The 23,046-nt window shown below is 42.8% G+C and overlaps 3 protein-coding genes across 11 annotated transcripts; 2 read left to right on the top strand and 1 right to left on the bottom strand.

Moving 5' to 3' along the window:
* The first annotated feature begins 5,900 nt into the window (after positions 1–5,900).
* On the top strand, positions 5,901–9,007 carry LOC106608855 (dehydrogenase/reductase SDR family member 4). 6 transcript variants are annotated; one of them, XM_045721760.1, is made up of 9 exons: positions 6,102–6,462; positions 6,551–6,693; positions 6,734–6,911; positions 7,090–7,191; positions 7,583–7,653; positions 7,721–7,772; positions 7,877–8,011; positions 8,173–8,213; positions 8,504–9,007. In XM_045721760.1, exons 2-9 carry the CDS (start codon positions 6,554–6,556, stop codon positions 8,616–8,618), a joined length of 834 nt encoding a protein of 277 aa, XP_045577716.1. In that variant the 5' UTR covers positions 6,102–6,462; positions 6,551–6,553; the 3' UTR covers positions 8,619–9,007. The 6 variants fall into 6 exon arrangements, 4 of the variants coding, with proteins under 4 accessions (XP_014062509.2, XP_045577716.1, XP_045577714.1 ...); XR_006770588.1 differs by having other exon boundaries at positions 6,105–6,462; positions 8,141–8,213; XM_045721759.1 differs by lacking the exon at positions 8,173–8,213 and having other exon boundaries at positions 6,110–6,462.
* Positions 9,008–9,141: 134 nt separating this feature from the next.
* On the bottom strand, positions 9,142–13,990 carry LOC106608852 (uncharacterized). The gene is made up of 9 exons (XM_014207031.2): positions 13,650–13,990; positions 12,866–13,068; positions 12,517–12,615; positions 12,254–12,349; positions 11,804–12,038; positions 10,824–11,685; positions 10,459–10,526; positions 10,224–10,309; positions 9,142–9,959 (listed from the first exon to the last, which is right to left on the bottom strand). Exons 1-9 carry the CDS (start codon positions 13,651–13,653, stop codon positions 9,774–9,776), a joined length of 1,839 nt encoding a protein of 612 aa, XP_014062506.1. The 5' UTR covers positions 13,654–13,990; the 3' UTR covers positions 9,142–9,773.
* Positions 13,991–14,229: 239 nt separating this feature from the next.
* LOC100196627 (cell death-inducing DFFA-like effector b) lies at positions 14,230–23,017 on the top strand. 4 transcript variants are annotated; one of them, XM_045721353.1, is made up of 7 exons: positions 14,230–14,651; positions 16,221–16,301; positions 16,550–16,591; positions 18,317–18,440; positions 18,674–18,832; positions 22,113–22,303; positions 22,413–23,017. In XM_045721353.1, exons 2-7 carry the CDS (start codon positions 16,297–16,299, stop codon positions 22,552–22,554), a joined length of 663 nt encoding a protein of 220 aa, XP_045577309.1. In that variant the 5' UTR covers positions 14,230–14,651; positions 16,221–16,296; the 3' UTR covers positions 22,555–23,017. The 4 variants fall into 4 exon arrangements, with proteins under 4 accessions (XP_045577309.1, XP_014062426.2, XP_014062429.2 ...); XM_014206951.2 differs by lacking the exon at positions 16,221–16,301; XM_014206954.2 differs by lacking the exons at positions 16,221–16,301; positions 16,550–16,591 and having other exon boundaries at positions 14,233–14,651.
* Positions 23,018–23,046: the final 29 nt, after the last annotated feature.

Here is a 23,046-nt window from a genome sequence, read left to right on the forward strand (position 1 = left end):
AGAGAATAAAACCCACTCTATGGCCAGGGCGTGACACTACATGCATGCAATACAACACTGGTAAGGGTACCCCCCTGAAACCAGGGAAATTTCCAGCACCGGCCGGCCCGTTCACCCATTTAGCTATGGATTTCATAGACATGGCTGAACAAAAAGAAACAGAAAGAGATAGTGCCTGGTAATAACTGACCGCTTTACCAGGTGGGTCGAAGCAATTCCAACCGTGCACTGTGATGCCAAAACAGTAGCGAAAATTCTGGTAAGGGAAATTATCCCTAGATTTGTTATTTCGGAAGTTTTTTCTGCAGACAATGACACCCATTTCACAGGAGATGTGGTTCCACAGGTGGCTGGCCAATTGGGGATAGATCCGAAGTTTATTTGTATCTACCACCCACTGTCACGCTGGAATAAAGGATTTGGAGACAGACGCAGGAATACACAATAGGGTTTTTTAATACACCCCAAAAAAACACGTATACAAAAAACACTGGGCTGTACCCAAACAAAAGAGCGAGAGTAAACCTCGTTGAATGACACAGGATGATACCCGTAATACACAATATATAAAACATGCAGCATAACAGCTGCACCAACGCATACAGTTGAAGTCAGAAGTTTACATACACGTAAGCCAAATACATTTAAACTCAGTTTTTCACAATTCCTGACATTTAATCCAAGTAAAAATTCCCTGTTTTAGGTCAGTTAGGATCACTTTATTTTAAGAATGTGAAATGTTAGAATAATAGTAGAGAGAATTATTTATTTCAGCTTTTATTTCTTTCATCACATTCCCAGTGGGTCAGACTTTTACATACACTCAATTAGTATTTGGTGGCATTGCTTTCAAATTGTTTAACTTAGGTCAAACGTTTCGGGTAGCCTTCCACAAGCTTCCCACAATAAATTGGGTGAATTTTGGCCCATTCCTCCTGACAGAGCTGGTGTAACTGAGTCAGGTTTGTAGGCCTCCTTGCTCGCACATGCTTTTCCAGTTCTGCCCACAAATTTTCTATAGGACTGAGGTCAGGGCTTTGTGATGACCACTCCAATACCTTGACTTTGTTGTCCTTAAGCCATTTTGCCACAACTTTGGAAGTATGCTTGGGGTTATTGTCCATTTGGAAGACCCATTTGCAACCAAGCTTTAACTTCCTCACAGATGTCTTGAGATGTTGCTTCAATATATCCACATACTTTTCCACCTCATGATGCCATCTACACTGCTCAAAAAAATAAAGGGACCACTAAAATAACACATCCTAGATCTGAATGAATGAAATAATCTTATTAAATACTTTTTTCTTTACATAGTTGAATGTGCTGACAACAAAATCACACAAAAATAATCAATGGAAATCCAATTTATCAACCCATGGAGGTCTGGATTTGGAGTCACACTCAAAATTAAAGTGGAAAACCACACTACAGGCTGATCCAACTTTGATGTAATGTTCTTAAAACAAGTCAAAATGAGGCTCAGTAGTGTGTGTGGCCTCCACGTACCTGTACGACCTCCCTACAACACCTGGGCATGCTCCTGATGAGGTGGCGGATGGTCTCCTGAGGGATCTCCTCCCAGACCTGGACTAAAGCATCCGCCAACTCCTGGACAGTCTGTGGTGCAACGTGGCGTTGGTGGATGGAGCGAGACATGATGTCCCAGATGTGCTCAATTGGATTCAGATCTGGGGAACGGGCGGGCCAGTCCATAGCATCAATGCCTTCCTCTTGCAGGAACTGCTGACACACTCCAGCCACATGAGGTCTAGCATTGTCTTGCATTAGGAGGAACCCAGGGCCAACCGCACCAGCATATGGTCTCACAAGGGGTCTGAGGATCTCATCTCGGTACCTAATGGCAGTCAGGCTACCTCTGGCGAGCACATGGAGGGCTGTGCGGCCCCCCAAAGAAATGCCACCCCACACCATGACTGACCCACCGCCAAACCGGTCATGCTGGAGGATGTTGCAGGCAGCAGAACGTTCTCCACGGCGTCTCCAGACTCTGTCACGTCTGTCACATGTGCTCAGTGTGAACCTGCTTTCATCTGTGAAGAGCACAGGGCGCCAGTGGCGAATTTGCCAATCTTGGTGTTCTCTGGCAAACGCCAAATGTCCTGCACGGTGTTGGCCTGTAAGCACAACCCCCACCTGTGGACGTCGGGCCCTCATACCACCCTCATGGAGTCTGTTTCTGACCGTTTGAGCAGACACATGCACATTTGTGGCCTGCTGGAGGTCATTTTGCAAGGCTCTGGCAGTGCTCCTCCTGCTCCTCCTTGCACAAAGGCGGAGGTAGCGGTCCTGCTGCTGGGCTGTTGCCCTCCTACGGCCTCCTTCATGTCTCCTGATGTACTGGCCTGTCTCCTGGTAGCGCCTCCATGCTCTGGACACTACGCTGACAGACACAGCAAACCTTCTTGCCACAGCTCGCATTGATGTGCCATCCTGGATGAGCTGCACTACCTGAGCCACTTGTGTGGGTTGTAGACTCCGTCTCATGCTACCACTAGAGTGAAAGCACCGCCAGCATTCAAAAGTGACCAAAACATCAGCCAGGAAGCATAGGAACTGAAAAGTGGTCTGTGGTCACCACCTGCAGAACCACTCCTTTATTGGGAGTGTCTTGCTAATTGCCTATAATTTCCACCTGTTGTCTATTCCATTTGCACAACAGCATGTGAAATTTATTGTCAATCAGTGTTGCTTCCTAAGTGGACAGTTTGATTTCACAGAAGTGTGATTGACTTGGAGTTACATTGTGTTGTTTAAGTGTTCCCTTTATTTTTTTGAGCAGTATATTTTGTGAAGTGCACCCGTCCCTCCTGTAGAAAAGCACCCCCACAACATGATGCTGCCACCCCCGTGCTTCACGGTTGGGATGGTGTTTTTCGGCTTGCAAGCCTCCCCCTTTTTCCTCCAAACATAACAATGGTCATTATGGCCAAACCGTTCTATTTTTGTTTCATCAGACCAGAGGACATTTCTCCAAAAAGTACGATTTTTGTCCCCATGTGCAGTTGCAAACCGTAGTCTGGCTTTTATATGGCGGTTTTGGAGCAGTGGCTTCTTCTTTGCTGAGCGGCCTTTCAGGTAATGTCGATATAGGACTCGTTTTACTGTGGATATAGATACTTTTGTACCTGTTTCCTCCAGCATCTTCACAAGGTCCTTTGCTGTTGTTCTGGGATTGATTTGCACTTTTCGCACCAAAGTACATTCATCTCTAGGAGACAGAACGCGTCTCCTTCCTGAGCGGTATGACGACTGCGTGGTCCCATGGTGTTTATACTTGTGTCCTATTGTTTGTACAGATGAATGTGGTACCTTCAGGCATTTGGAAATTGCTCCCAAGGATGATCCAGACTTGTGGAGGTCTACAATTGTTTTTCTGGGGTCTTGGCTGATTTCTTTAGATTTTCTCATGATGTAAAGCAAAGAGGCACTGAGTTTGAAGGTAGGCCTTGAAATACATCCACAGGCACACCTCCAATTGACTCGATGTCAATTAGCCTAACAGGAGCTTCTAAAGCCATGACATCATTTTCTGGAATTTTCCAAGCAGATAAAGGCATAGTCAACTTAGTTTATGTAAACTTCTGACCCACTGGAATTGTGAAACAGTGAATTATAAGTGAAATAATCTGTCTGTAAACAATTTTTGGAAAAATTACTTGTGTCATGCACACAGTAGATGTCCTAACCGACTTGCCAAAAGCTAAAATTTGTTAACAAGAAATTTGTGGAGTGGTTGAAAAAAAAGTGTACGTAAACTTCCAACTTCAACTGTATATATACAGTACCAGTCAAAAGTTTGGAATCACCTACTCATTCAAGGGTTTTCTTTATTTTTACTATTTTCTACATTGTAGAATAATAGTGAAGACATCAAAACTATGAAATAACACATATGGAATCATGTAGTAACCAAAAAAGTCTTCACTCTTGGCATTATCTCAACCAGCTTCATGAGGTAGCCACCTGGAATGCATTTAAATGAACAGGCGTGGCTTGTTAAAAGCTACTTTGTGAAATTAATTTTCTTCATAATGCGTTTGAGCCAATCAGTTGTGTTATGACAAGGGAGGGGTGGTAACAAAATATGGCCCTCTTTGGTAAAAGACCAAGTCCATATTATGGCAAGAACAGTTCAAATAAGCAAAGAGAAACGACAGTCCATCATTACTTTAAGACATAAATGTTAGTCAATCTGGAAAAATTCAACAACTTTTAAGGTTTCTTCAAGTGCAGTCACAAAAACCATCAAGCGCTATGATGAAACTGGGTCTCATGAGGACCGGCACAGGAAAGGAAGACCCAGAGTTACTTCTGCTGCAGAGGATAAGTTCATTAGAGTTAACTGCACCTCAGATTGTAGCCCAAGTAAATGCTTCATGGAGTTCAAGTAACAGACACATCTCAACATCAACTGTTCAGAGGAGACTGTGTGAATCAGGCCTTCATGGTCGAATTGCTTCAAAGAAACCACTACAAAGAACACCAATAATAAGAAGAGACTTGATTGGGCGAAGAAACAAGAGCAATGGACAATAGACCAGTGGAAATCTGTCCTTTGGTCTGATGAGTCCAAATTTGAGATTTTTGGTTCCAACCGCTGTGTCTTTGTGTATGCAGAGTAGGTGAATGGATGATCTCTGCATGTGTGGTCCCACCGTTAAGCATGGAGGTGTGATGGTGTTGGGGTACTTTGCTGCTAACAGTGTCAGTGATGTATTTTTAATTCAAGGCACGCTTAACCAGCATGGGTACCACAGCATCGATACGCCATCCCATCTGGTTTACGCTTAGTGGGACTATCATTTGCCAATTGAGATGGTTTGGGATGAGTTGGACCGCAGAGTGAAGGAAAAGCAGTCGTCAAGTCCTCAGCATATGTGGGAACTGCTTCAAGACTGTTGAAAAAGCATTCCAGGTGAAGCTGGTTGAGAGAATGCCAAGAGTGTGCAAAGCTGTCATCAAGGCAAAGCATGGCTACTTTGAAGAATCTCAAATATAAAATATATTTTGATTAACACTTTTTTGGTTACTACATGATGTGTTATTTCATAGTTTTGATGTCTTCACTATTATTCTACAATGTAGAAAATAGTACAAATAAAGAAAAACCCTTGAATGAGTAGGTGTGTCCAAACTTTTGACTGGTACTGTATATATATAATTGTTTACATTGAATTAAGAATAATGATTATGGCTTCATACAGCAGGAAAAAGCTGTTTCAGGTGTTAGAAAAATGCAACATTCTCCAACTTCTGGACCGGTGGCCTACCTCCCCTCTGGACCACACCCAGGCATTCCTATACTTTGTACCCCCTCAGATTTTTGGGGTGCATGATGCCCCTGGTCAATAGCGATTTAATGTTTTTTATTTTTATCATCATTGCAAACATTGGCTAAACAGGAGGAAAACGTCTGGCTATATGACAGCAACTATAAGGATTATATCATCAAACGAAATGCTAATTGTTTTGCCCACCAATGCAATGTGAAGACTGCAAATTGCTTGTGCTACTACGGCAATATCCGTTACTACAGACAGAGAAGGTTGTAGCCTTCATAATATTTTTGGAACGTTCGTTTAAATCGCAGCTGTTCAGAAATATGAGGAAGAGACATAGGATTCATCATCATATCGATCAAATTGGTTGAGGGTTCAGAAGAGGGTGAGTAAAGAGATTTCAGAAAGTTTCCAGAGGGGCGGGAGCGAAAACTCAGTTTTTTTTCATAACGTTAGCCTTTTTCCAATGGTAAACTGCCTCAGTAAGACATCTTCATTTATCCATCATCTTTGGTGTGGCCCATTGGCTGCCGTACAGAGGAAAGTACAGGCGCGAGATCAATTGATGCGGTTAAATCATCTTTGGAACACCCATTGTAGGACTTTTATTTTGGAAAATTGCCGGAAACTCTGTATCCCTCGTCTTTAAACTCGTGTTTTCGTCACTGTACTGAACAGACTCATCAACAGAGGTAGATTAATTTTTTTTTTATATATATATATATAAACCAACATTATGCCCAAACGTTGATGATTGGCTTTTCATGTAGATCTTGTTGAAGGGAAGGTCATCTCTCTGCATTTTGAATTCAGCACAAACTATAGGCTACTGTAGTCGCGTGCTTGTACAATTCAACTTTCACCTAATTTCATCTCTTCTAGCTCGTCGACTGCTTGACAACTACAATAAGGAAGCACATAAATACAGTTTAAACATATTTGTTTCCTCCATCATGGATAAAGCAATGCAATGCAATAGCTAAGGTAGCCGATTAAACTCAACTCCAGTATTTACGATGGAGTTGAGCGGTGACTAGTGTTTTTATATAAAACTCCTGATTTCAGCACTCAAAGAATTGGCTGCAATTACACAAGTCAACGCTCAACTCAAATCGTAAATCGTGGAGTTGAGTTTAGTCTGCTATTACTAAGGGAGCTTGTAAGTAAGACATTCAGTTGTGTTTTTGCAACCTGAATTTGTGAGCCTACTGTATGTGTGTGCATTGAGTCATGTTCTCTCTTTCCAGGTAATGCTGCGGTGTCTTGTTAGCAGGTGCCTTTTGACCAATCCCGTCGCAGGTCAGACAAGAAAGATGTCAGGAGGCAGTCTTGCTGGGTCTCAAAGCAGTCTTGCAGGGAAGGTTGCCATAGTCACTGCCTCCACAGATGGGTAAGTCCTACTGACTGGGGACTTGTGGCGTCTCTTCCAGAATCGGTTTGGCTGCAGCCCAGGCTCTGGGTCAGAGAGGGGCTCACGTTGTGGTGAGTAGCAGACGCCAGTCAAACGTCGACAAGGCCGTGGCACTACTGCAGAGTGAGAAGATACAAGTGACCGGGACGACTTGCAACGTTGGGAATAGTGAAGACAGAGCTAGACTTGTTAACATGGTAAAGAAAACATCCATACAGTTTGGTCCCATTCTAACAGTTGCATCCAGAGTAAACATCAATTGATAATTCTGACTTGGCCTTATACAGGGAGACTTGATACATGATCACAGGCACAGTCATCAGTCATAAGCTTGAACTGAATCTCAGTGTTATTATTTTCTGTTTTGATGTTTAGACCGTGGAACAGTGTGGTGGTGTGGACATCTTCGTTTCGAACGCAGCAGTCAACCCTTTCTTTGGGAACATTATGGACTCGACAGAAGCAGTCTGGGATAAGGTGTGTGCCTGGCATCCCTATTATCTAGGTCAGTGTTTTTTAATCTTGTTCCTAGCTCACGTTGTGGTGAGTGGCAGACGCCAGTCAAACGCCGACAAGGCCGTGGCACTACTGCAGAGCTGATGATTTGAATCAGGTGTGTAGTGCTAAGGCAAACACAAAAATGTGAATCCCTTTGTGTCCCCCAGGATCAGGATTAAGAAACACTCATTTAAATAACCAAACACAAAATGCATCATTTACATTTTATTTTTTTCCTAAACCATACGTTTAGGAAGATATAGTTTCGATTAGTCTGAGAAGGATGATAGCATATGAGAAGTGGTATTTGAGCTATGTCGAAAAGAGTGTTTGCAATATCAGCTGATTTTATATTGTGCACTTCACACAGATCCTGGATGTGAATGTAAAGTCGGCCTTTCTTATGACCCAACTGGTGGTGCCTCACTTGGAGAAGAGGGGGTAAGAGAGAGAGAGGAATAGAAAGTTAGGAAAGTGTTTTGTGAGCTATAACATATCTGTTTTCCAGGGGTGGGAGTGTTGTGTTTGTGTCCTCTGTCGCTGGGTACCAGCCTATGCAGGTAAGTTCTTCTGATTTGACCTCTAAATTCCTCTTGGTTTGATCGTCAGATCAATTTGCATTGTTGTGGAGGATTCTTACTTTCTTTGACCTCCCCACCTCCAGGCACTGGGCCCTTACAGCGTGAGTAAGACGGCCCTGTTGGGACTAACCAGAGCCCTGGCCCCTGAACTGGCCCAGAGCCACATCCGGGTCAACTGTGTGGCCCCTGGCATCATTAAGACCACCTTCAGCCAAGCAGTAAGGACCCCCTCCCTTTCTATTCTGTCATCTTTACCTGTGTACTCTTTTCACTTCACCTACCCTCCTTAACCTCACTCCTCTTCCTGTCACACTTTTATCCTTTGTTTCCCTCTGTAATTCCTACAGAGAAGGGAGTTTTGACGATTCTGTGTTCTCAGTTGTGGCAGGACGAGTTCAAGAAGCAGCTTAGCATTAAAAGGTTGCCTTCAACTTCATTCTTGGTTGTATCATTTAGGGTACATTCTTATCCTCAAGTGTTATTGTGACGTGTGGCCACAAGTGCCTCATTGAGACTGAATTGGTAGAAGTTGTTGACATGGTCTGTGTTTGATTATTGATTCATTTTAGTGGCGTACACCATGAAGAAATCTGACACTATTCATCAAGTACAAAATGAAATGCATAATCGCAGCATGTTCAACTACCACCTTGTCACAAAAGGTTATTTCATACAAAAAGAATACAACCATTCTTGTAATATTCTCCCAGGTTTGGCAAGCCAGAGGAGATCGGTGGAGTAATCGCCTTCCTGTGCTCTAAGGATGCGTCTTACATCACTGGAGAGACAATCACTGTGACTGGAGGGATGAGCTGCAGACTGTGAGGCTGATTGACTGACTGGAAAATGTTAATAGAATCTGGCAACGCCGACTGTAACACTCAAAGGAAACAATGCTTTTGTAATATAATAATGGACTGTAAGACAGGAAGATTCACTATACATTTCAGTCATTTCTTTCTCTCAAAATCAAATGACTTGAGGACACGAAGCCAGGAAGTGGACAGTCGCCACCACTGATATTCTTTCTGGGTATGTTTTCCAGTGGGCGCTATACAGTGCAGTCAGGTTAACAAATAAACTGCAGTTTTTTTACTACGCTTTTAAAGATCCGTCACAGAACATTGTAAGCATTTGAGCTCACAAGCAGGGTCCAAACTCAGGCCAGTTTATACCTACATTGCCTTAATAAAAAAGGACTACATTGCTATTCATGTTTTGGATTATTGTACTTCATTAATAGAGAACTACATGGTAATTAGTGAAACCAAGAGAAGTGTGTATAAAAGACAGCCAAAACAGTGTAATACTTTAGTTTACACAGTAATAAAGACGTTACTATTTGGCAGATGCTTAATTTACATTTAATTCGTGACAATCTCATGACATAGCTTAAAAACAGTTATTAGAATACAGTTTTATGAAAGGTTAGATGACAAGATTCAAAAGTACACATTAAAACCCCACTCATTTACAGAGAGGGTACATAAGATAATTGACAAATACTTGATTGAAAAATACATTAGAAAAAACATTTTCGCCGAGTTGTTATCACAACCAGGCATCAGAATCTGAAGATATTCAGCTGAAATAATCGGTTTAACTCTTGACAATTACTTAAATTGTCAACCAATATGAGAAAGCTCTTGCCTCAGTTATCGCAGCCATCAACGTCTGAAGATATAAGTATGACCCCTAAAAGAAAATGTTGGGACATCTGAACTCTTGACATTTATGACAGCACACAGGTTGTAAGTATTGGTGACATAGGTTAATCCTCTTGATTTCAAAATAAAAGTCCCACAGGTTTTTAAATAATGCTTATTACAAAGTGATTCAGATACAAAGAATCCTAAAACTGCCAATCATTCACTTTTACAACCATGGTTGTGTTCAGTTGGCCAAACTGTAGCAAAATGGGTTTTTTTGCAGCAAAAAACGGGTTCCTATTGGAAAAGTTGAGATGGTACCCCTCCTGTTTCAAAATTCATATTTTGCTCCCCATGGATGGTGAAAGGATTTTGCCATAGGTCTGTGAATTACTGAGTGTGTCATCTGTGTCTGTTGCCGGGAGACAGCAGGTCGGGCCAGGCTGGGCTTCCAGAACTCCCTGAGGGTGGGTACATAGGTGTCGTGCTTGGTCCTATAGTAGCGCTTCATAAACAGCTAGAAGAGACAGAGCACATTAGAAAGACAAGGTAGTAGTCCATTTTATTATCCCACAATGGGAAATTTGTTGGTGGCCATTTTAAAAAGACATACCAAACATGATAGCAGCAGTAGGGTCTCAGTAAGGAGGAAACAGAACCTTGACTTTTTTTTGGTCTTCAGCTGCAAAATGTTTTGTTACGATGTAACCTACTGAACATGAGGGGGAGCTAAAGGTGCATCTTGATATTCTAAAGTAACTTCAACAGGATCAATTCTTACCCTGCCTTTGAAATTCTTTGTTGCTTCATCCTCTGAATCTCCTATGACGTCATCATTGTCGCCGGTTACTGGTGAGGTCAGTATTTCTAGATGGAAAAACATAAGGTTTAAATGAACAAATCTGAGTGTTACTAGGTTACCATTGCACTGAAAACTAATTCCTAAACAGTACAATGAGTTCATGCTTACAGAAATGATCAAACATTTATCATCTTTCAGGGGGTGGGGAGATTACCTGTGCTTCTTCTCATTTGAGGCAGAGGAACAATGGAGGGAGAGCTAACTGAAGGAAGCACACAGTTCCTGAAAAATGGGAGGTATAACAATGAGTTAAATCCTACATTTGTTAGTATTGATCATCTTTTTACAATATAAATCGTTATGGCTCTAGTTAAGTATTAGTACTATTTTACTAGTTTAGTTGCCAGATCTGTTTGTGCTTTAATCAATTCCACAATTGTTTGTCGTCATGCCATGTATGAAATGACAATGAACAACAGCGGAGTTGGCTAAAGAAACCACAGCCATTTCTGGCAACCAGGCTACCATAAAAAAAGTAGTCTTGGTTGTTTAATTAAACAGCACCCATCTCTCTCTTACTCTTTGTCAGCTGATGCTGGAAGCGCCACATCTAGGGTCAACGAGCTGTCATTCAACTTCCGTTGTCGGGTCGAAGGAAGCCGACGCACCGTTATCGTCAGCCTCTTGTTCTGTCCCCATGGAGATCTCTCTGCTGTTGGTGTCTCGTTGCTGCAGGAAGGACTGGGAGGTTGTGACCTCACATGTGCAGTGATGTCTGTGGAAGTCAGTCGAGGGATGAGCACTCTGGGTTGGTTAACCAGACAGGATGTGATGTAAGAGCAGAGGTGCTGGTCTTCCGGAACCTTGAGGCCTGCAATCTCCAACTGAACCAAACAGTCCCTTCGAAGGTCCCTCTCAGTCTCTTCATCTGCATCACTCGTCAAATCCTTCTCATCACTTTCTACATATCTAACCAACTCTCCCCCACGCCCTCTCCTGAGCAATCTTTTACGCCGTCCATCTCTCGCACTCCTCCTCCTCCTCCTCCTCCTCCTCTTAATCCCTCTTCTCACGACTATCACCTCCTCGTCCTCTTCAGATTCCACCTCAGTATATTTTGACCTTGCCATTGACTCGGCTTTCTTCTCCACTTCTCTTGAATCCGATTGGATAGTAAAGTCTTCCTTGCAAGTTCTTGCCCTGTTATTGGCTGAAGCCATGACTGGCAGGTCTTCGTTGCAAATCCCACCTATCACAGGCGTGATGGGCGATGACCTGTTTTGTGTCTGTCTGTGATTGGTCAATGGGGTTAAAGACTGAGGGTTTGGGGTGGAAACAAAGGCAGGCTTAGATCCTGATTGTTCGCTTTGCTGAGATCTTCCAGAGGGAGGGAGAGATAGGGATGAGAGGATGGAGTCGCCCATACAGGGAGGAAGAGAAGCTGAAAGGAGATAAGACTGATGAGGTTAGCTGATACATTAAACACCTAACCAGGTGTTGTGAGATATGGCTGGTGACGCCAACGTAGTCGGCCTGGAACGCGCCCTATGTAGACCCACCTGCCAAATCCAGGTGTCCCAGGCAGATCTGGTGCTGGAGCAGGGTCCTCAGGAGCTGGGGTTGGGAGGCAGCCTTCGCACACTCCTCTAGGACAGGAGGGGCAGCAGTGAGCCAGGATACCGTCTGAGCCAGGTTAGGCACTGGGAGAAGTTGGTTCAGTCTGAGCAGGAACTCCCACAGCAGTTTCTCCAGTTCCTGGTCAAACTGAGGACCATATTCTGAAGGAAACTCCACCTGAAGGGAAGATGAGAGAAGAGTGAGGTGGAGGGAGAGAGAAATTAACAAACAGAGAGAGCGTGAGTGTGAGAGAAAAATAAGGGGAGAGAAAGAGGGAGACAAACAAAGAGAGCGAGAAGGGGGGCGGGGGGCAGTTCCTCATTTGATGGTCTCTCAATAAAAGCTGTTCATTTAAACATTGATACATTGCATCTGGGAGGAGGCTGTCTCACCATGTAGAACAGTGCTCTCTCTGTGGGGTCTCTCAGGAGGGCTTCCACCAGGCCATGCAAGTTGGTGACTGCGGTCTCAATCTTTACATCCTTCTTCTGCAACATAGGCATGCAAAAACATAACTTACAGCAAACAGACTGTATTTCTCACAAAATGATTGAGAAAAATGTGTTAAAAAAGGCGATAAAGGCCCATTCAAATACCACAGTCGTGGTACAGAGAATTGCTGACTTAGAGGGGTCAGCATTTGACTGTCACTCACCAGTGCAGAGGAAGGCGTGAGGGCACGGATCCTGTCCAGCTGGGGAAGGATAACCGCTGGATCTGGTGGGTCCAGGCCATGGCACACTTCTAAGATCAGCTATAAACAACCAGAGCCGTGAAGATTAGGGACTGAACAGAGACAACAGCTCATACAGTGGAGGCACATACTGTATACATACAAGGGTGTTTTCATTTGGACACACCATAGCAAAAGAAAACAAAATCGAGTTTGTTATTGGACAAGTTGAGATAGTCCCACCATGTTTCAGTTTATTTTCTTCCGTTAGGTGCCAAATTAATACAACCCTTTTTCACTACAACATAACTGTACCAAAAGTCTCACCCACCCGTGCTCTCAGCCCCAGAGCCAGCTTGGCCTGGTGTCTAGATGTGAGCAAGCCAGGGACTGTCTCGCAGGTTGAGGTCACAAACTCCTCCAGCGTCCCATAATGCATCACATCGCGTTCCTTTATCACCTTCCACATGGCGGCAGAGACCAGCAGGAGAGGAGGGGCCAGGAGGCGTAAGGAAGATAAGGGGAGGGAGATGTCTGAGGGGGAAAGAGGGATGAGTGACTGGCTGTTTAAGTAATTCCTCAATTACTGAGCAGAACTTCCTATTTTAGTTCATGTGTTTGATATATCAATGGCTCATTGTTACAATTGTTTATTGGAATTACAATTCTACTCAAAAACAACTTCCTACCACAGTAACCACACAAATATCAATACAAACAATATTGGGCAAAATGATACAAATGTAAGTAGCTGTTGTTAGTAACCATTTACTACAAGCCCTTAGCCAAGCTAACGTTAATGGCTGATGACACCAGAATTTATTGACTGGGTTGTAAAACTGTCTGGCAACTGTCAATGTCACTGATTTTACACTGACTAGCGGTCTTGTTTAACGAGACTAATTGCTACTGGTAAAATAGATGGTTGAACAAGCTAGTATGGAAACCACCGCAGGGTTTGGATTGTTCTGAACTGATTAAAGTAATTTAGCCCGCCACGGCAGTTAGCTATGCCGTGTCTTTACTGTCAATGGTTGCTAGTTATTGCTACTAGTTCACTAGTGTCAATGCAAAGAGAAAACAGTTAGAAACCAAATATAATCAAAGTCAATTACCCATTTCAGATAACTTCTTAGTCCAGTCCCAATTTAGGCAAAGTTAGCTCGATTTCTGTAGCTGGGATAGTTAACGTTGTATGCTAACAACGTTAGCTAGCTAACAAAGTGCTTATGCTGAGAATGCTGGATATTGTTAACGACGAGGTTACAACAACAGTGATTAACTAGCTATACAAACTGAAAATATGCAACTCTTGAAGTTCTGTAGCTATTACACCGACTTTGAAAGTTTGGACATTTTAAAAAGGAAAAACAATCTGTGTTCTTTTATAGCTCATTCACATGTCCTCTCCCGCCGTCTCCAGAAAACTTTCCTTTCAGGATGTGACGTATTGTGATGGCTCTCGCAGTAGTATTGCCGCGTTCAAAACAACTGGGAACTGAATTCAATTTCAATTGAAGGGGATTTATTGGCATGGTAAACATATGTTTACATTGCCAAAACAAGTGAAATAGAGAATAAACAAAAGTGAAATAAACAACAAATTAACAGTAAACATTTCACTCACAAAAGTTCCAAAATAATTGGAGAAAAAAAACGTTTATATGAACGCTGATTTTCATTGTTGACCAGCAGGTCACTGATCTGCATTGTGTTAATCTCCGAGTAATGAACCGTTCCTCCGCACATTTTGGAAAGCCACCGTTTCACATTACTAGTTACGTATGCTCTTCATTCGTATTATCGTAACTTCGCTGAAAGGGTAGAAAACTGCTGAAAGGTAAAACGTTTTACAAATGTGGATTGAATGCCATAGTAAATTATATATGGTCAATGTTATCATCTCTCTCACGCACGCACACAGAGAGACAACTTTGCCCTATGCGTCTCTATCTGATTCATCGTCATATGTCACTCGCGGCAAAGTCCATCCCAAAGAAATTGGTGAGTCAGACACGCAGAAATTGAGAGGCCACAGCACTGACACAACAACAGGAGGAAAAACAAAAAAATTAAAAGTGGGATATGGAGAAGTGGGATACGTCATCGCTAATAAAGTAAGTAGTTACTTGTCCCACATTTTGGGTTGCAACAACTCATTCTCAAAGTATTTACGATAGAAAATATCTCATTGGATTTTCAGTTGTTCAATCAATTATATTTTGAGATTCTGATTTGGTAAGCACGCTATTGTATAATAATATATCACTCACCGTTGGCTACTTGTTTAGGTGTGGGTTGTTGAAGGACCAGGGTAGGGTTCATCAACTATAATGAACAAAAATATGTTTTATTTAACCAGGTAAACTAGTTGAGAACAAGTTCTCATTTACAACTGCGTCCTGGCTAAGATAAAGCAAATCAGTGCGACACAAACAACAGAGTTACACATGGAATAAACAAGCGTAGTCAATAACACAATAGAAAAAAAAAAGGCTATATACATTTTGTGCAGATGGCGTGCCGCAGTGTTTCGAGATACCATTCAGATTTACGTTCCATGAACAAAAATATAAACAACATGCAAAAATGTCAAAGATTTGACGGAGTTAAAGTTCATATGAGGAAATCAGTCAATTGAAAAATGTATTTGGCCCTAATTTATGGATTTCACATGACTGGGTCAAATATACCTTACAAAAAATGGGCATCACAATGCGCCTCAGGATCTCGTCACGTTATTTCTGTGTATTCAAATTGTGTTTGTTGTCTGTAGTTTATGTCTGCCCATGCCATAACCCCACCTCCATCATGGGGCACTGTTCACAACGTTGACATCAGCAAACCGCTCACTCACATGACTCCATACATGTAGTCTGCTGTTGTGAGACCAGTTGGAAGTAATGTCAAATTCTCTAAAACAACATTGGAGGCAGCTTATGGTAGAGAACTGAACATTCAATTCTCTGGCAACAGCTCTGGTGGACATTCCTGCAGTCAGCATGCCAATTGCACGCTCCCTCAACATGAGACATCTGTAGCGTTGTGTGACAAAACTGCACACATTTTAGTGGCCTTGCACCTGTGCAATGATCATGCTGTTTAATCAGCTTCTTGATATGCCACACCTGTCAGGTGGATGGATTATCTTGGCAAAGGAGAAATCCTCACTAACAGGGACGTAAACAAATTTGTGCACAAAATTAGAGATAAATAAGCTTTTTGTGCATATGGAACATCTCTGGAATATTTTATTTAAGCTCATGCAACATGGGACCAATAGTTTACATGTTGAGCTTATATTTGTGTTCAGTGCAGATTCAGCCGTGGGCAAATTTGTTCTGGTGCAGGTGGTTGGGGGGCTGGGACATAATAAAAAATGTAGACTGCAAATTGAGCCCAAGAACCCTAAAGTTATATATTTCACTAAAACATAATCATTTCAAACCTTGATTACATTTGGGAACATTGTCCCGCGTAGGGTGCTGGCTTTCGGATGGGTTGTTAAAATGGGTGCCCTGACTGTCTGTGGTCATTCAAATCCCCATAGCTCTTTTTAAGGGTAGGGGTGTTCACCCTGTTTTTAATGGCTAATTTCCCAACCTGTCCAAATTCCATCATGGCCACCTAATCATCCCCCTCCTTCCTAATTGGCATACATCACTCCTCACCTCTCCACCTGATAGCTGAAGTGTGGTGTGCGTTCTGAAGCAAAAATAGTCGCCGTGCATCACTGAGGTTGGTGCTACACATTGATGGTGGATGAGGTGAGTTTCCCCCTACTATGTAAATACTTTGAGTACCTCAGTTGATAGAAAAGAGCTATATAAATCCAATTAATTATTATTATTATTTGTATACGATCACATACAGTATCTCTCTATTATGCAATACTTGGGAACAGATTTCCCAATTTAAAATCACTTGGAGCTGATTTCCTGGTGTTTTACGGCCTTTTTTGGCCAACAACGAAAAAAAATAAATAATAATTATGTATCATTTTTTTCTTTTTCAGGCCACCAGTTGGGGAACCCTGGCCTAGGGCGTTGGCAAAAAGGCACAGTGACAATAAACCACTGGAACATTTATATAATTGGGGCCTCTAATTGGAGTTGGACTTATTTCCACACTTTGTCTCACAGACACTGTATTGTCTCTAATACCACATTCATAGACGCTAACTGCTGTAGCGATGATAGTGTCTTCTGACCGGGGGAGTTTTGCTAAATGCCCCAACGCTTGCTGTAAACATGATCACACATCACTTGTGGTACTGCTTTGGAGACATAAGGAAGTATCTATCATATCAGCGTGAAATGTTTTTCAAAAACCAAAAGTTTAAATTACTACACACCTTTTTATAGGGTTAGTGCTCACAGCCATATCTCCATGTTGCAGCGCTTGTGTAGTAGAAGTGTAGTTTATTCAGATGGAGGCACCCATAGCTGTATGGATCTGTGCAAAACTGCTACAGTTACTCCATATTTTATTTATTTGAAGGGTTCTTTCTCGCTGATGAAAGGGCCATATGTTTCGAAACCCGTATCGCAAGCGATGATTATTGACTTTTTCTAAAAATTTAAAACACAGCATCTGGATTGTAGTTCACACGAGCCAGTCGTGGGTGAAGCTAATCGCTGAAACCTGAAAGGAGAAGGCAGAATGCCTCCTAGAGTTTTCGAGAGCTACACTACATGACCAAAAATATGTGGACACCTGCTTGTCGACCATCTTATTCCGAAATCATGAGCATTAATATGGAGTTGATTCCCCCCTTTGCTGCTATAAGAGCCTCCACTCTTCTGGGAAGTCTTTCCACTAGATGTTGGAAAATTGCTACGGGGGCTTCCTTCCATTCAGCTACGAGCATTAGTGAGGTCGGGCCCTGATGTTGGGCGATTAGGCCTGGCTCGTAGTCGGCGTTCCAATTCATCCCAAAGGTGTTCGGTGGGGTTGAGATCAGGGCTTTGTGCACTTCCACACCGATCTCGACAAACCGTTTTTGTATGGCCCTCGCTTTGTGCCGGGGCATTGTCATGCTGAAACAGGAAAGGGCCTTCCCCAAACTGTTGCCACAAAATTGGAAGCACAGAATCGTCTAGAATTCCATTGTATGCGGTAGTGTTAAGATTTCCCTTCACTAGAACTAAGGGGCCTAGCCCGAACCATGAAAAACAGCCCAAGACCATTATTCCTCCTTCACCAAACTTTACAGTTGGCACTAGGCATTGAGGCAGGTAGCGTCCTCCATGCATTCGCCAAACCCAGATTCGTCTGTCGGACTGCCAGATGGCAACGTGTGATTCATCACTGGAAGAGAATGCGTTTCCACTGCTCCAAAGTACAATGGTGACGAGCTTTACACCACTCCAGCCAACGCTTGGCATTGTGCATGGTGATCTTAGGCTTGTGTGTGTGGCTGCTCAGCCATTCTATCACTCTTACTATCTCTCAGGGAAATATTTGTAGACCAAATCAATCTTCCATAGTGCAGTACAAATGTATACGTTTGTATCTATGGACTAGGTAGAAGTTGTCCCTAACCACTGATACAGAGTCAGGTTGTACATCCCCTTCATGGTTCTGGTTAGGATTGGTGTGTGTGGTAATCTGATACAAGAATAGGGCAACTTCAAGCCTTCCCCGAGATCTGTTTGCGTGACAATGACCGTAGGCATTGATAAAACCGCATGAACAGATCTGGGACCAGGCTAGGCAAATTCTACATCAAGCTGGCCGTGTCTGGCTTTGTGAACATCTTCTTACTCCTCTTCCTCCACAGATCTGTGACCAAGCGGGTGTGGTCGTCGGCTCCTGCCCATCAGAGACCGTTCAGGGTGTGTTCCCATGACAGGGGCACCAGGAAGGGCATCACAGCAGGAACCCTGGAGGAGCTGAGAGAGAAGGTGAGAGGGGGACGGACATGATGAAAATACACAAAGAGAAAAAAGAAAGAAAAAAGGGGTTTATTTTTATTATAAGGCCATGAGTGACCATGTGACCTGACCAGGAAAAGCTCTGGACTGTAGTTGTATAAGGACAGGTCTGGGATCTGGAGCCCTTGCCAGAGAGAATGTATTTGTGCCTTCAAAATACATACTGTGTCCTCTGAATATATCTACCTTTGTTGCTACCCCAGGTGTGCCAGGCTTTGATGCTGTGTTTGTCCAGTCTGGCTGTGGTGCTGGTGTGTGAGGAGGATGGGACAGTGGTGGACTCTGAAGACTTCCTGATGTCTCTGCCAGACAACACAGTCCTCATGGCCCTGGAACCTGGACAGACATGGAAAACCCCTCCGGTAGGTATGTCCTGATCTACACTACCGGTCAAACGTTTTAGAACACCTACTCATTCAAGGGTTTTTATTTATTTGTACTATTTCCTACATTGTAGAATAACAGTGAAGACATCAAAACTATGAAATGACACATATGGAATCATGTAGTAACCAAAAAAAGTGTTAAACAAATCAAAATATATTTTATATTTGAGATTCTTCAAATAGCCACCCTTTTCCTTGATGACAGCTTTGCACACTCTTGGCATTCTCTCAACCAGCTTCACCTGGAATGATTTTCCAACAGTCTTGAAGGAGTTCCCACATATGCTGAGCACTTGTTGGCTGCTTTTCCTACACTATGCGGTCCAACTCATCCCAAACCATCTCAATTTGGTTGAGGTCGAGGGATTGTGGAGGCCAGGTCATCTGATGCAGCACTCCATCACTCACCTTCTTGGTAAAATATCCCTTACACAGCCTGGATGTTTGTTGGGTCCTTGTCCTGTTGAAAAACAAATGATAGACCCACTAAGCCCAAACCAGACGGGATGGCGTATCTCTGCAGAATCCTGTGGTAGCAATGCTGGTTAAGTGTGCCTTGAATTCAAAATAAATCAGACAGTGTCACCAGCAAAGCACCCACACACCATCACACCTCCTCCATATTTTACGGTGGGAAATACACATGCGGAGATCATCCGTTCACCCGCACCGCGTCGCACAAAGACACGGCGGTTGGAACCAAAAATCAAAAATTTGGACTCCAGACTAAAGGACAATTTTCCACCGGTCTAATGTCCATTGCTCGTGTTTCTTGGCCCAAGCAAGTCTCTTCTTATTATTGGTGTCCTTTAGTAGTGGTTTCTATGCAGAAATTCGATCATGAAGGCCTGATTCACACAGTCCACTCTGAACAGTTGATGTTGAGCTGTATCTGTTACTTGAACTCTGAAGCATTTATTTGGGCTGCAATATCTGAGGCTGGTAACTCAAATGAACTTATCCTCTGCAGCAGAGGTAACTCTGGGTCTTCCATTCCTGTGGCGGTCCTCGTGAGATCAAGTTTCATCATAGCGCTTGATGGTTTTTGTGACTGCACTTGAAGAAACTTTCAAAGTTCTTGACATATTCCGTATTGACTGACCTTCATGTCTTAAAGTAATGATGGACTGTCGTTTCTCTTTGCTTATTTAAGAGCTGTTCTTGCCATAATATGGACTTGGTCTTTTACCAAATAGGGCTATCTTCTGTATACCACCCCTACCTTGTCACAACACAACTGATTGGCTCAAACGCATTAAGAAGGAAAGAAATTCCACAAATGAACTTTTAACAAGGTACACCTGCTGCCTCCAATGTTGTTTTAGAGAATTTTACATTACTTCCAACTGGTCTCACAACAGCAGACTACATGTATGGAGTCATGTGAGTGAGCGGTTTGCTGATGTCAACGTTTTGAACAGTGCCCCATGATGGAGGTGGGGTTATGGCATGGGCAGGCATACACCTGGATTTGTTTAACACTTTTTTTGGTTACTACATGATTCCATATGTGTTATTTCATAGTTTTGATGTCTTCACTATTATTCTACAAAGTAGAACATCGTAAAAATAAAGAAAAACCCTTGAATGAGTAGGTGTTCTAAAACTTTTGACCGGTAGTATAGGTATCTCAACTTGAATGTGTTTTGTTAGCACAATATGTACATGTGTGCACACCCTTGTCAGATGATAAAATATGAGTTATTCTCTCCCACATGACCCGATCAGGAAAATCTTAAAGGCCCAACATTTTTCCTGGTTAATAATGTATAATATATGCCATTTAGCAGGCACTTTTATCCAAAGCGACTTAGTCATGCGTGCATACATTTTACGTATGGGTGGCCCCAGCGCGAAACAAACAGTAGCAGTGCATGGGTAAAATCACTGGGGAAGCCAAGACAGAAAAAAGCCATATTACAACCTACGTGTTGTGATAATTGCGTTGTTTGCTCTGTAACCTGCTAGTTCATATGCCTTGCGACCGTGATATATAGGCCTAATGCCGAAACAATAAGAAAAGACAGTGGCAGAATAAATTAAACCACACCTTTGTTTCAACACAGAACCGGAGAGCAACCTCTGTCAGGTGAAGTCCACAAGACATATTGCATGTAACAAACAGTTAGGTGACCTACAGCATGGTCAAGCAAGTTAATGTTTCCAACATTTTCAGACTACTAAATAACTATTTATTTAGAACAATGGAGAGTTACCACAATTCTAGCACCATTTCAATTTCAACATCATCAAATCATGCTTAGTCTAATACAGTGACAACTAAAAGATACCAAAAACAATTTAGTCCAATCAGCATAAGCTAAATATGATATGGCTATCCGTGGTTCTGATTTCTGTGTGTATGTGTATGTATCTGTGTGTGCGTTCGTGCAAGTAGAAAAAACATTTTGACTCACGCTACTTGTTGAGAAACGCCAATGCCATCCTCTCTTTCATGTTGACGAAATGGTCTATGTCAAACAGTACACACTTGTATTTTTTTCCCCTAAGCTACCTAGCTAAAATCCCTGCTGGCTAACCTAGCTTCCTTTCATGGGCAATGTTAGCTATTTAACATTAGCCTTCTACATCTAGCTACATATTGAACTTACATCCTCTCAGGCCAGGGGCCCAATGGATCAGAATCGCCGTTATAATCATTGGCCAGTACGGAGAATTAAGTAAAGCCACAAGTCCAAATCCCTGTCTTCATCCATGGCTAATTTAGGAAAGGGACAATTTTAGCTAGCTCGCTAGCTAGCCACTGGAGGACAACAACACAACGAGATATAACAATTAAAGTTGTTTTTGTCAGTGACGTATTGCTCTCGACGTGATTGGAGTGAAGCCAAATCCAAACTGGCTTCCCTTTACATCTTTTTTTGTGTGCCAGGACCATTCACAGTTGAGTTCACTCGGTTTAGCTCAATGCTGATTGGCTATTATTTTATACTTTTTTTTTTATCAAGGGAGGCCAAACGCTAGCTGGCATCCCTTGCATTCAATGCTACGGGCGGCAACAATCTTCTACTCTTTTTGACCTGACAGCATCAGATAGATGGCCTACACATATAGAGACAGGGGCGCTGTGAGCTCTAAACCAACCAACAATGTTACCGTCTCTCCTGGAGTAGGGTGCTGATCTTGGGTCAGCTTTGCATTTCCCCCACTAACCTGATCTTAGATCTGTACTTAGGGGAAACTTCACCCTGGAGCTTCTCTCCCTCTCACACCATATCCTATGCTAAACCTACAGGGTACAACGCTCTCTAAAGCCCAAGTCCCCAACCAGCTGCGGACAGGAAAGGATATAGCCTGCGTGACCTTTGACCTGTACCGGCAGAACCCCAAGGATGTGTTTGGCTCCCTGAACGTAAAGGGCACCTTCTCAGGCCGGTACTCCGTCAGCGCCGACTTCAAATGTCTGGGGCCCAAGAAAGTCCTCAGGTGAGTAGAGTAGAGGTGGGATGGGAGGAAGTCTTGTTCCTGGTGGAATGTGTCTGTAACAATGGTAATTTATAATACTCTCTCTTTCCCCCTTCTCTCTCTCTCTCAGAGAGGCCCTCCGCGTGGCCTCCACCTTCCTCCAGGCGGCAGGTCACATGTTGATCACCTCAGCTAATCTGATCAAGCGGCTCATCGAGGGAGCAGAGTTCTGGCAGCCCCAGAGGACGGAGGTTGCAGAGTACTGGAACTGAGACAATTGAGGCTGTAATTAAGTAATTAATTTCAGGCAAGAATTGAGTCTATGTACAGGTCCAACCTTAACATGAGCTCAAGTTAGGACATGGCCCTGTAAAGTATTGCTCTAGGATCAATAAAGAATAGAAGAGATCCAATGTTTATTAAAGCTGAACACAACAACCACACTTGTAGTAATACCAATTGCTGCAGCGAAACAATCCTATTTGTCTGTTGAATTTTAAATACTGTACCGTGTGTATGATTGTGTTATGCAAGGTTGTGATGAAGCTATGTACAGAAAGACAATTACTCAAATGGGTGTGTTGTAAAATAGGATGTATCTATTTCTATAAATCTTGGGAATTTCCCATGAAAGTAAGGAATTTACTTTAAAAAAGGCATACATTTTTTACTTTCTTTGTAGTGTCTAAACACTGTCTCATCTTGTGTTCAGTAAATGCTTTGTTGTTACATTCAGACGGTCACCTGTCAACAAGGTAGAGGTT

This window comes from Salmo salar, chromosome ssa07 (assembly GCF_905237065.1).
Source record: "Salmo salar chromosome ssa07, Ssal_v3.1, whole genome shotgun sequence".
NCBI classification, from domain to species: Eukaryota; Metazoa; Chordata; class Actinopteri; order Salmoniformes; family Salmonidae; genus Salmo; species Salmo salar.

Bases quoted from the DNA above. Each gene is read 5' to 3' on its own strand.
- LOC100196627 (NM_001141656.2), top strand. From the start codon at position 18,225: ATGAACAGATCTGGGACCAGGCTAGGCAAATTCTACATCAAGCTGGCC. The intron at 18,833-22,112 runs GTAGGTATGTCC...CTAAACCTACAG, and splicing joins AGACATGGAAAACCCCTCCG to GGTACAACGCTCTCTAAAGC. The intron at 22,304-22,412 runs GTGAGTAGAGTA...TCTCTCTCTCAG, and splicing joins GGGCCCAAGAAAGTCCTCAG to AGAGGCCCTCCGCGTGGCCT.
- LOC106608852 (XM_014207031.2), bottom strand. The intron at 12,039-12,253 runs GTGAGACAGCCT...TCTTCCCTTCAG, and splicing joins AGAGAGCACTGTTCTACATG to GTGGAGTTTCCTTCAGAATA. The intron at 10,527-10,823 runs GTAAGAGAGAGA...CCCATTTTTCAG, and splicing joins CCAGCATCAGCTGACAAAGA to GAACTGTGTGCTTCCTTCAG.
- LOC106608855 (XM_045721760.1), top strand. From the start codon at position 6,554: ATGCTGCGGTGTCTTGTTAGCAGGTGCCTTTTGACCAATCCCGTCGCA. The intron at 6,694-6,733 runs GTAAGTCCTACT...CGTCTCTTCCAG, and splicing joins GTCACTGCCTCCACAGATGG to AATCGGTTTGGCTGCAGCCC. The intron at 7,773-7,876 runs GTAAGTTCTTCT...CCCCACCTCCAG, and splicing joins CTGGGTACCAGCCTATGCAG to GCACTGGGCCCTTACAGCGT.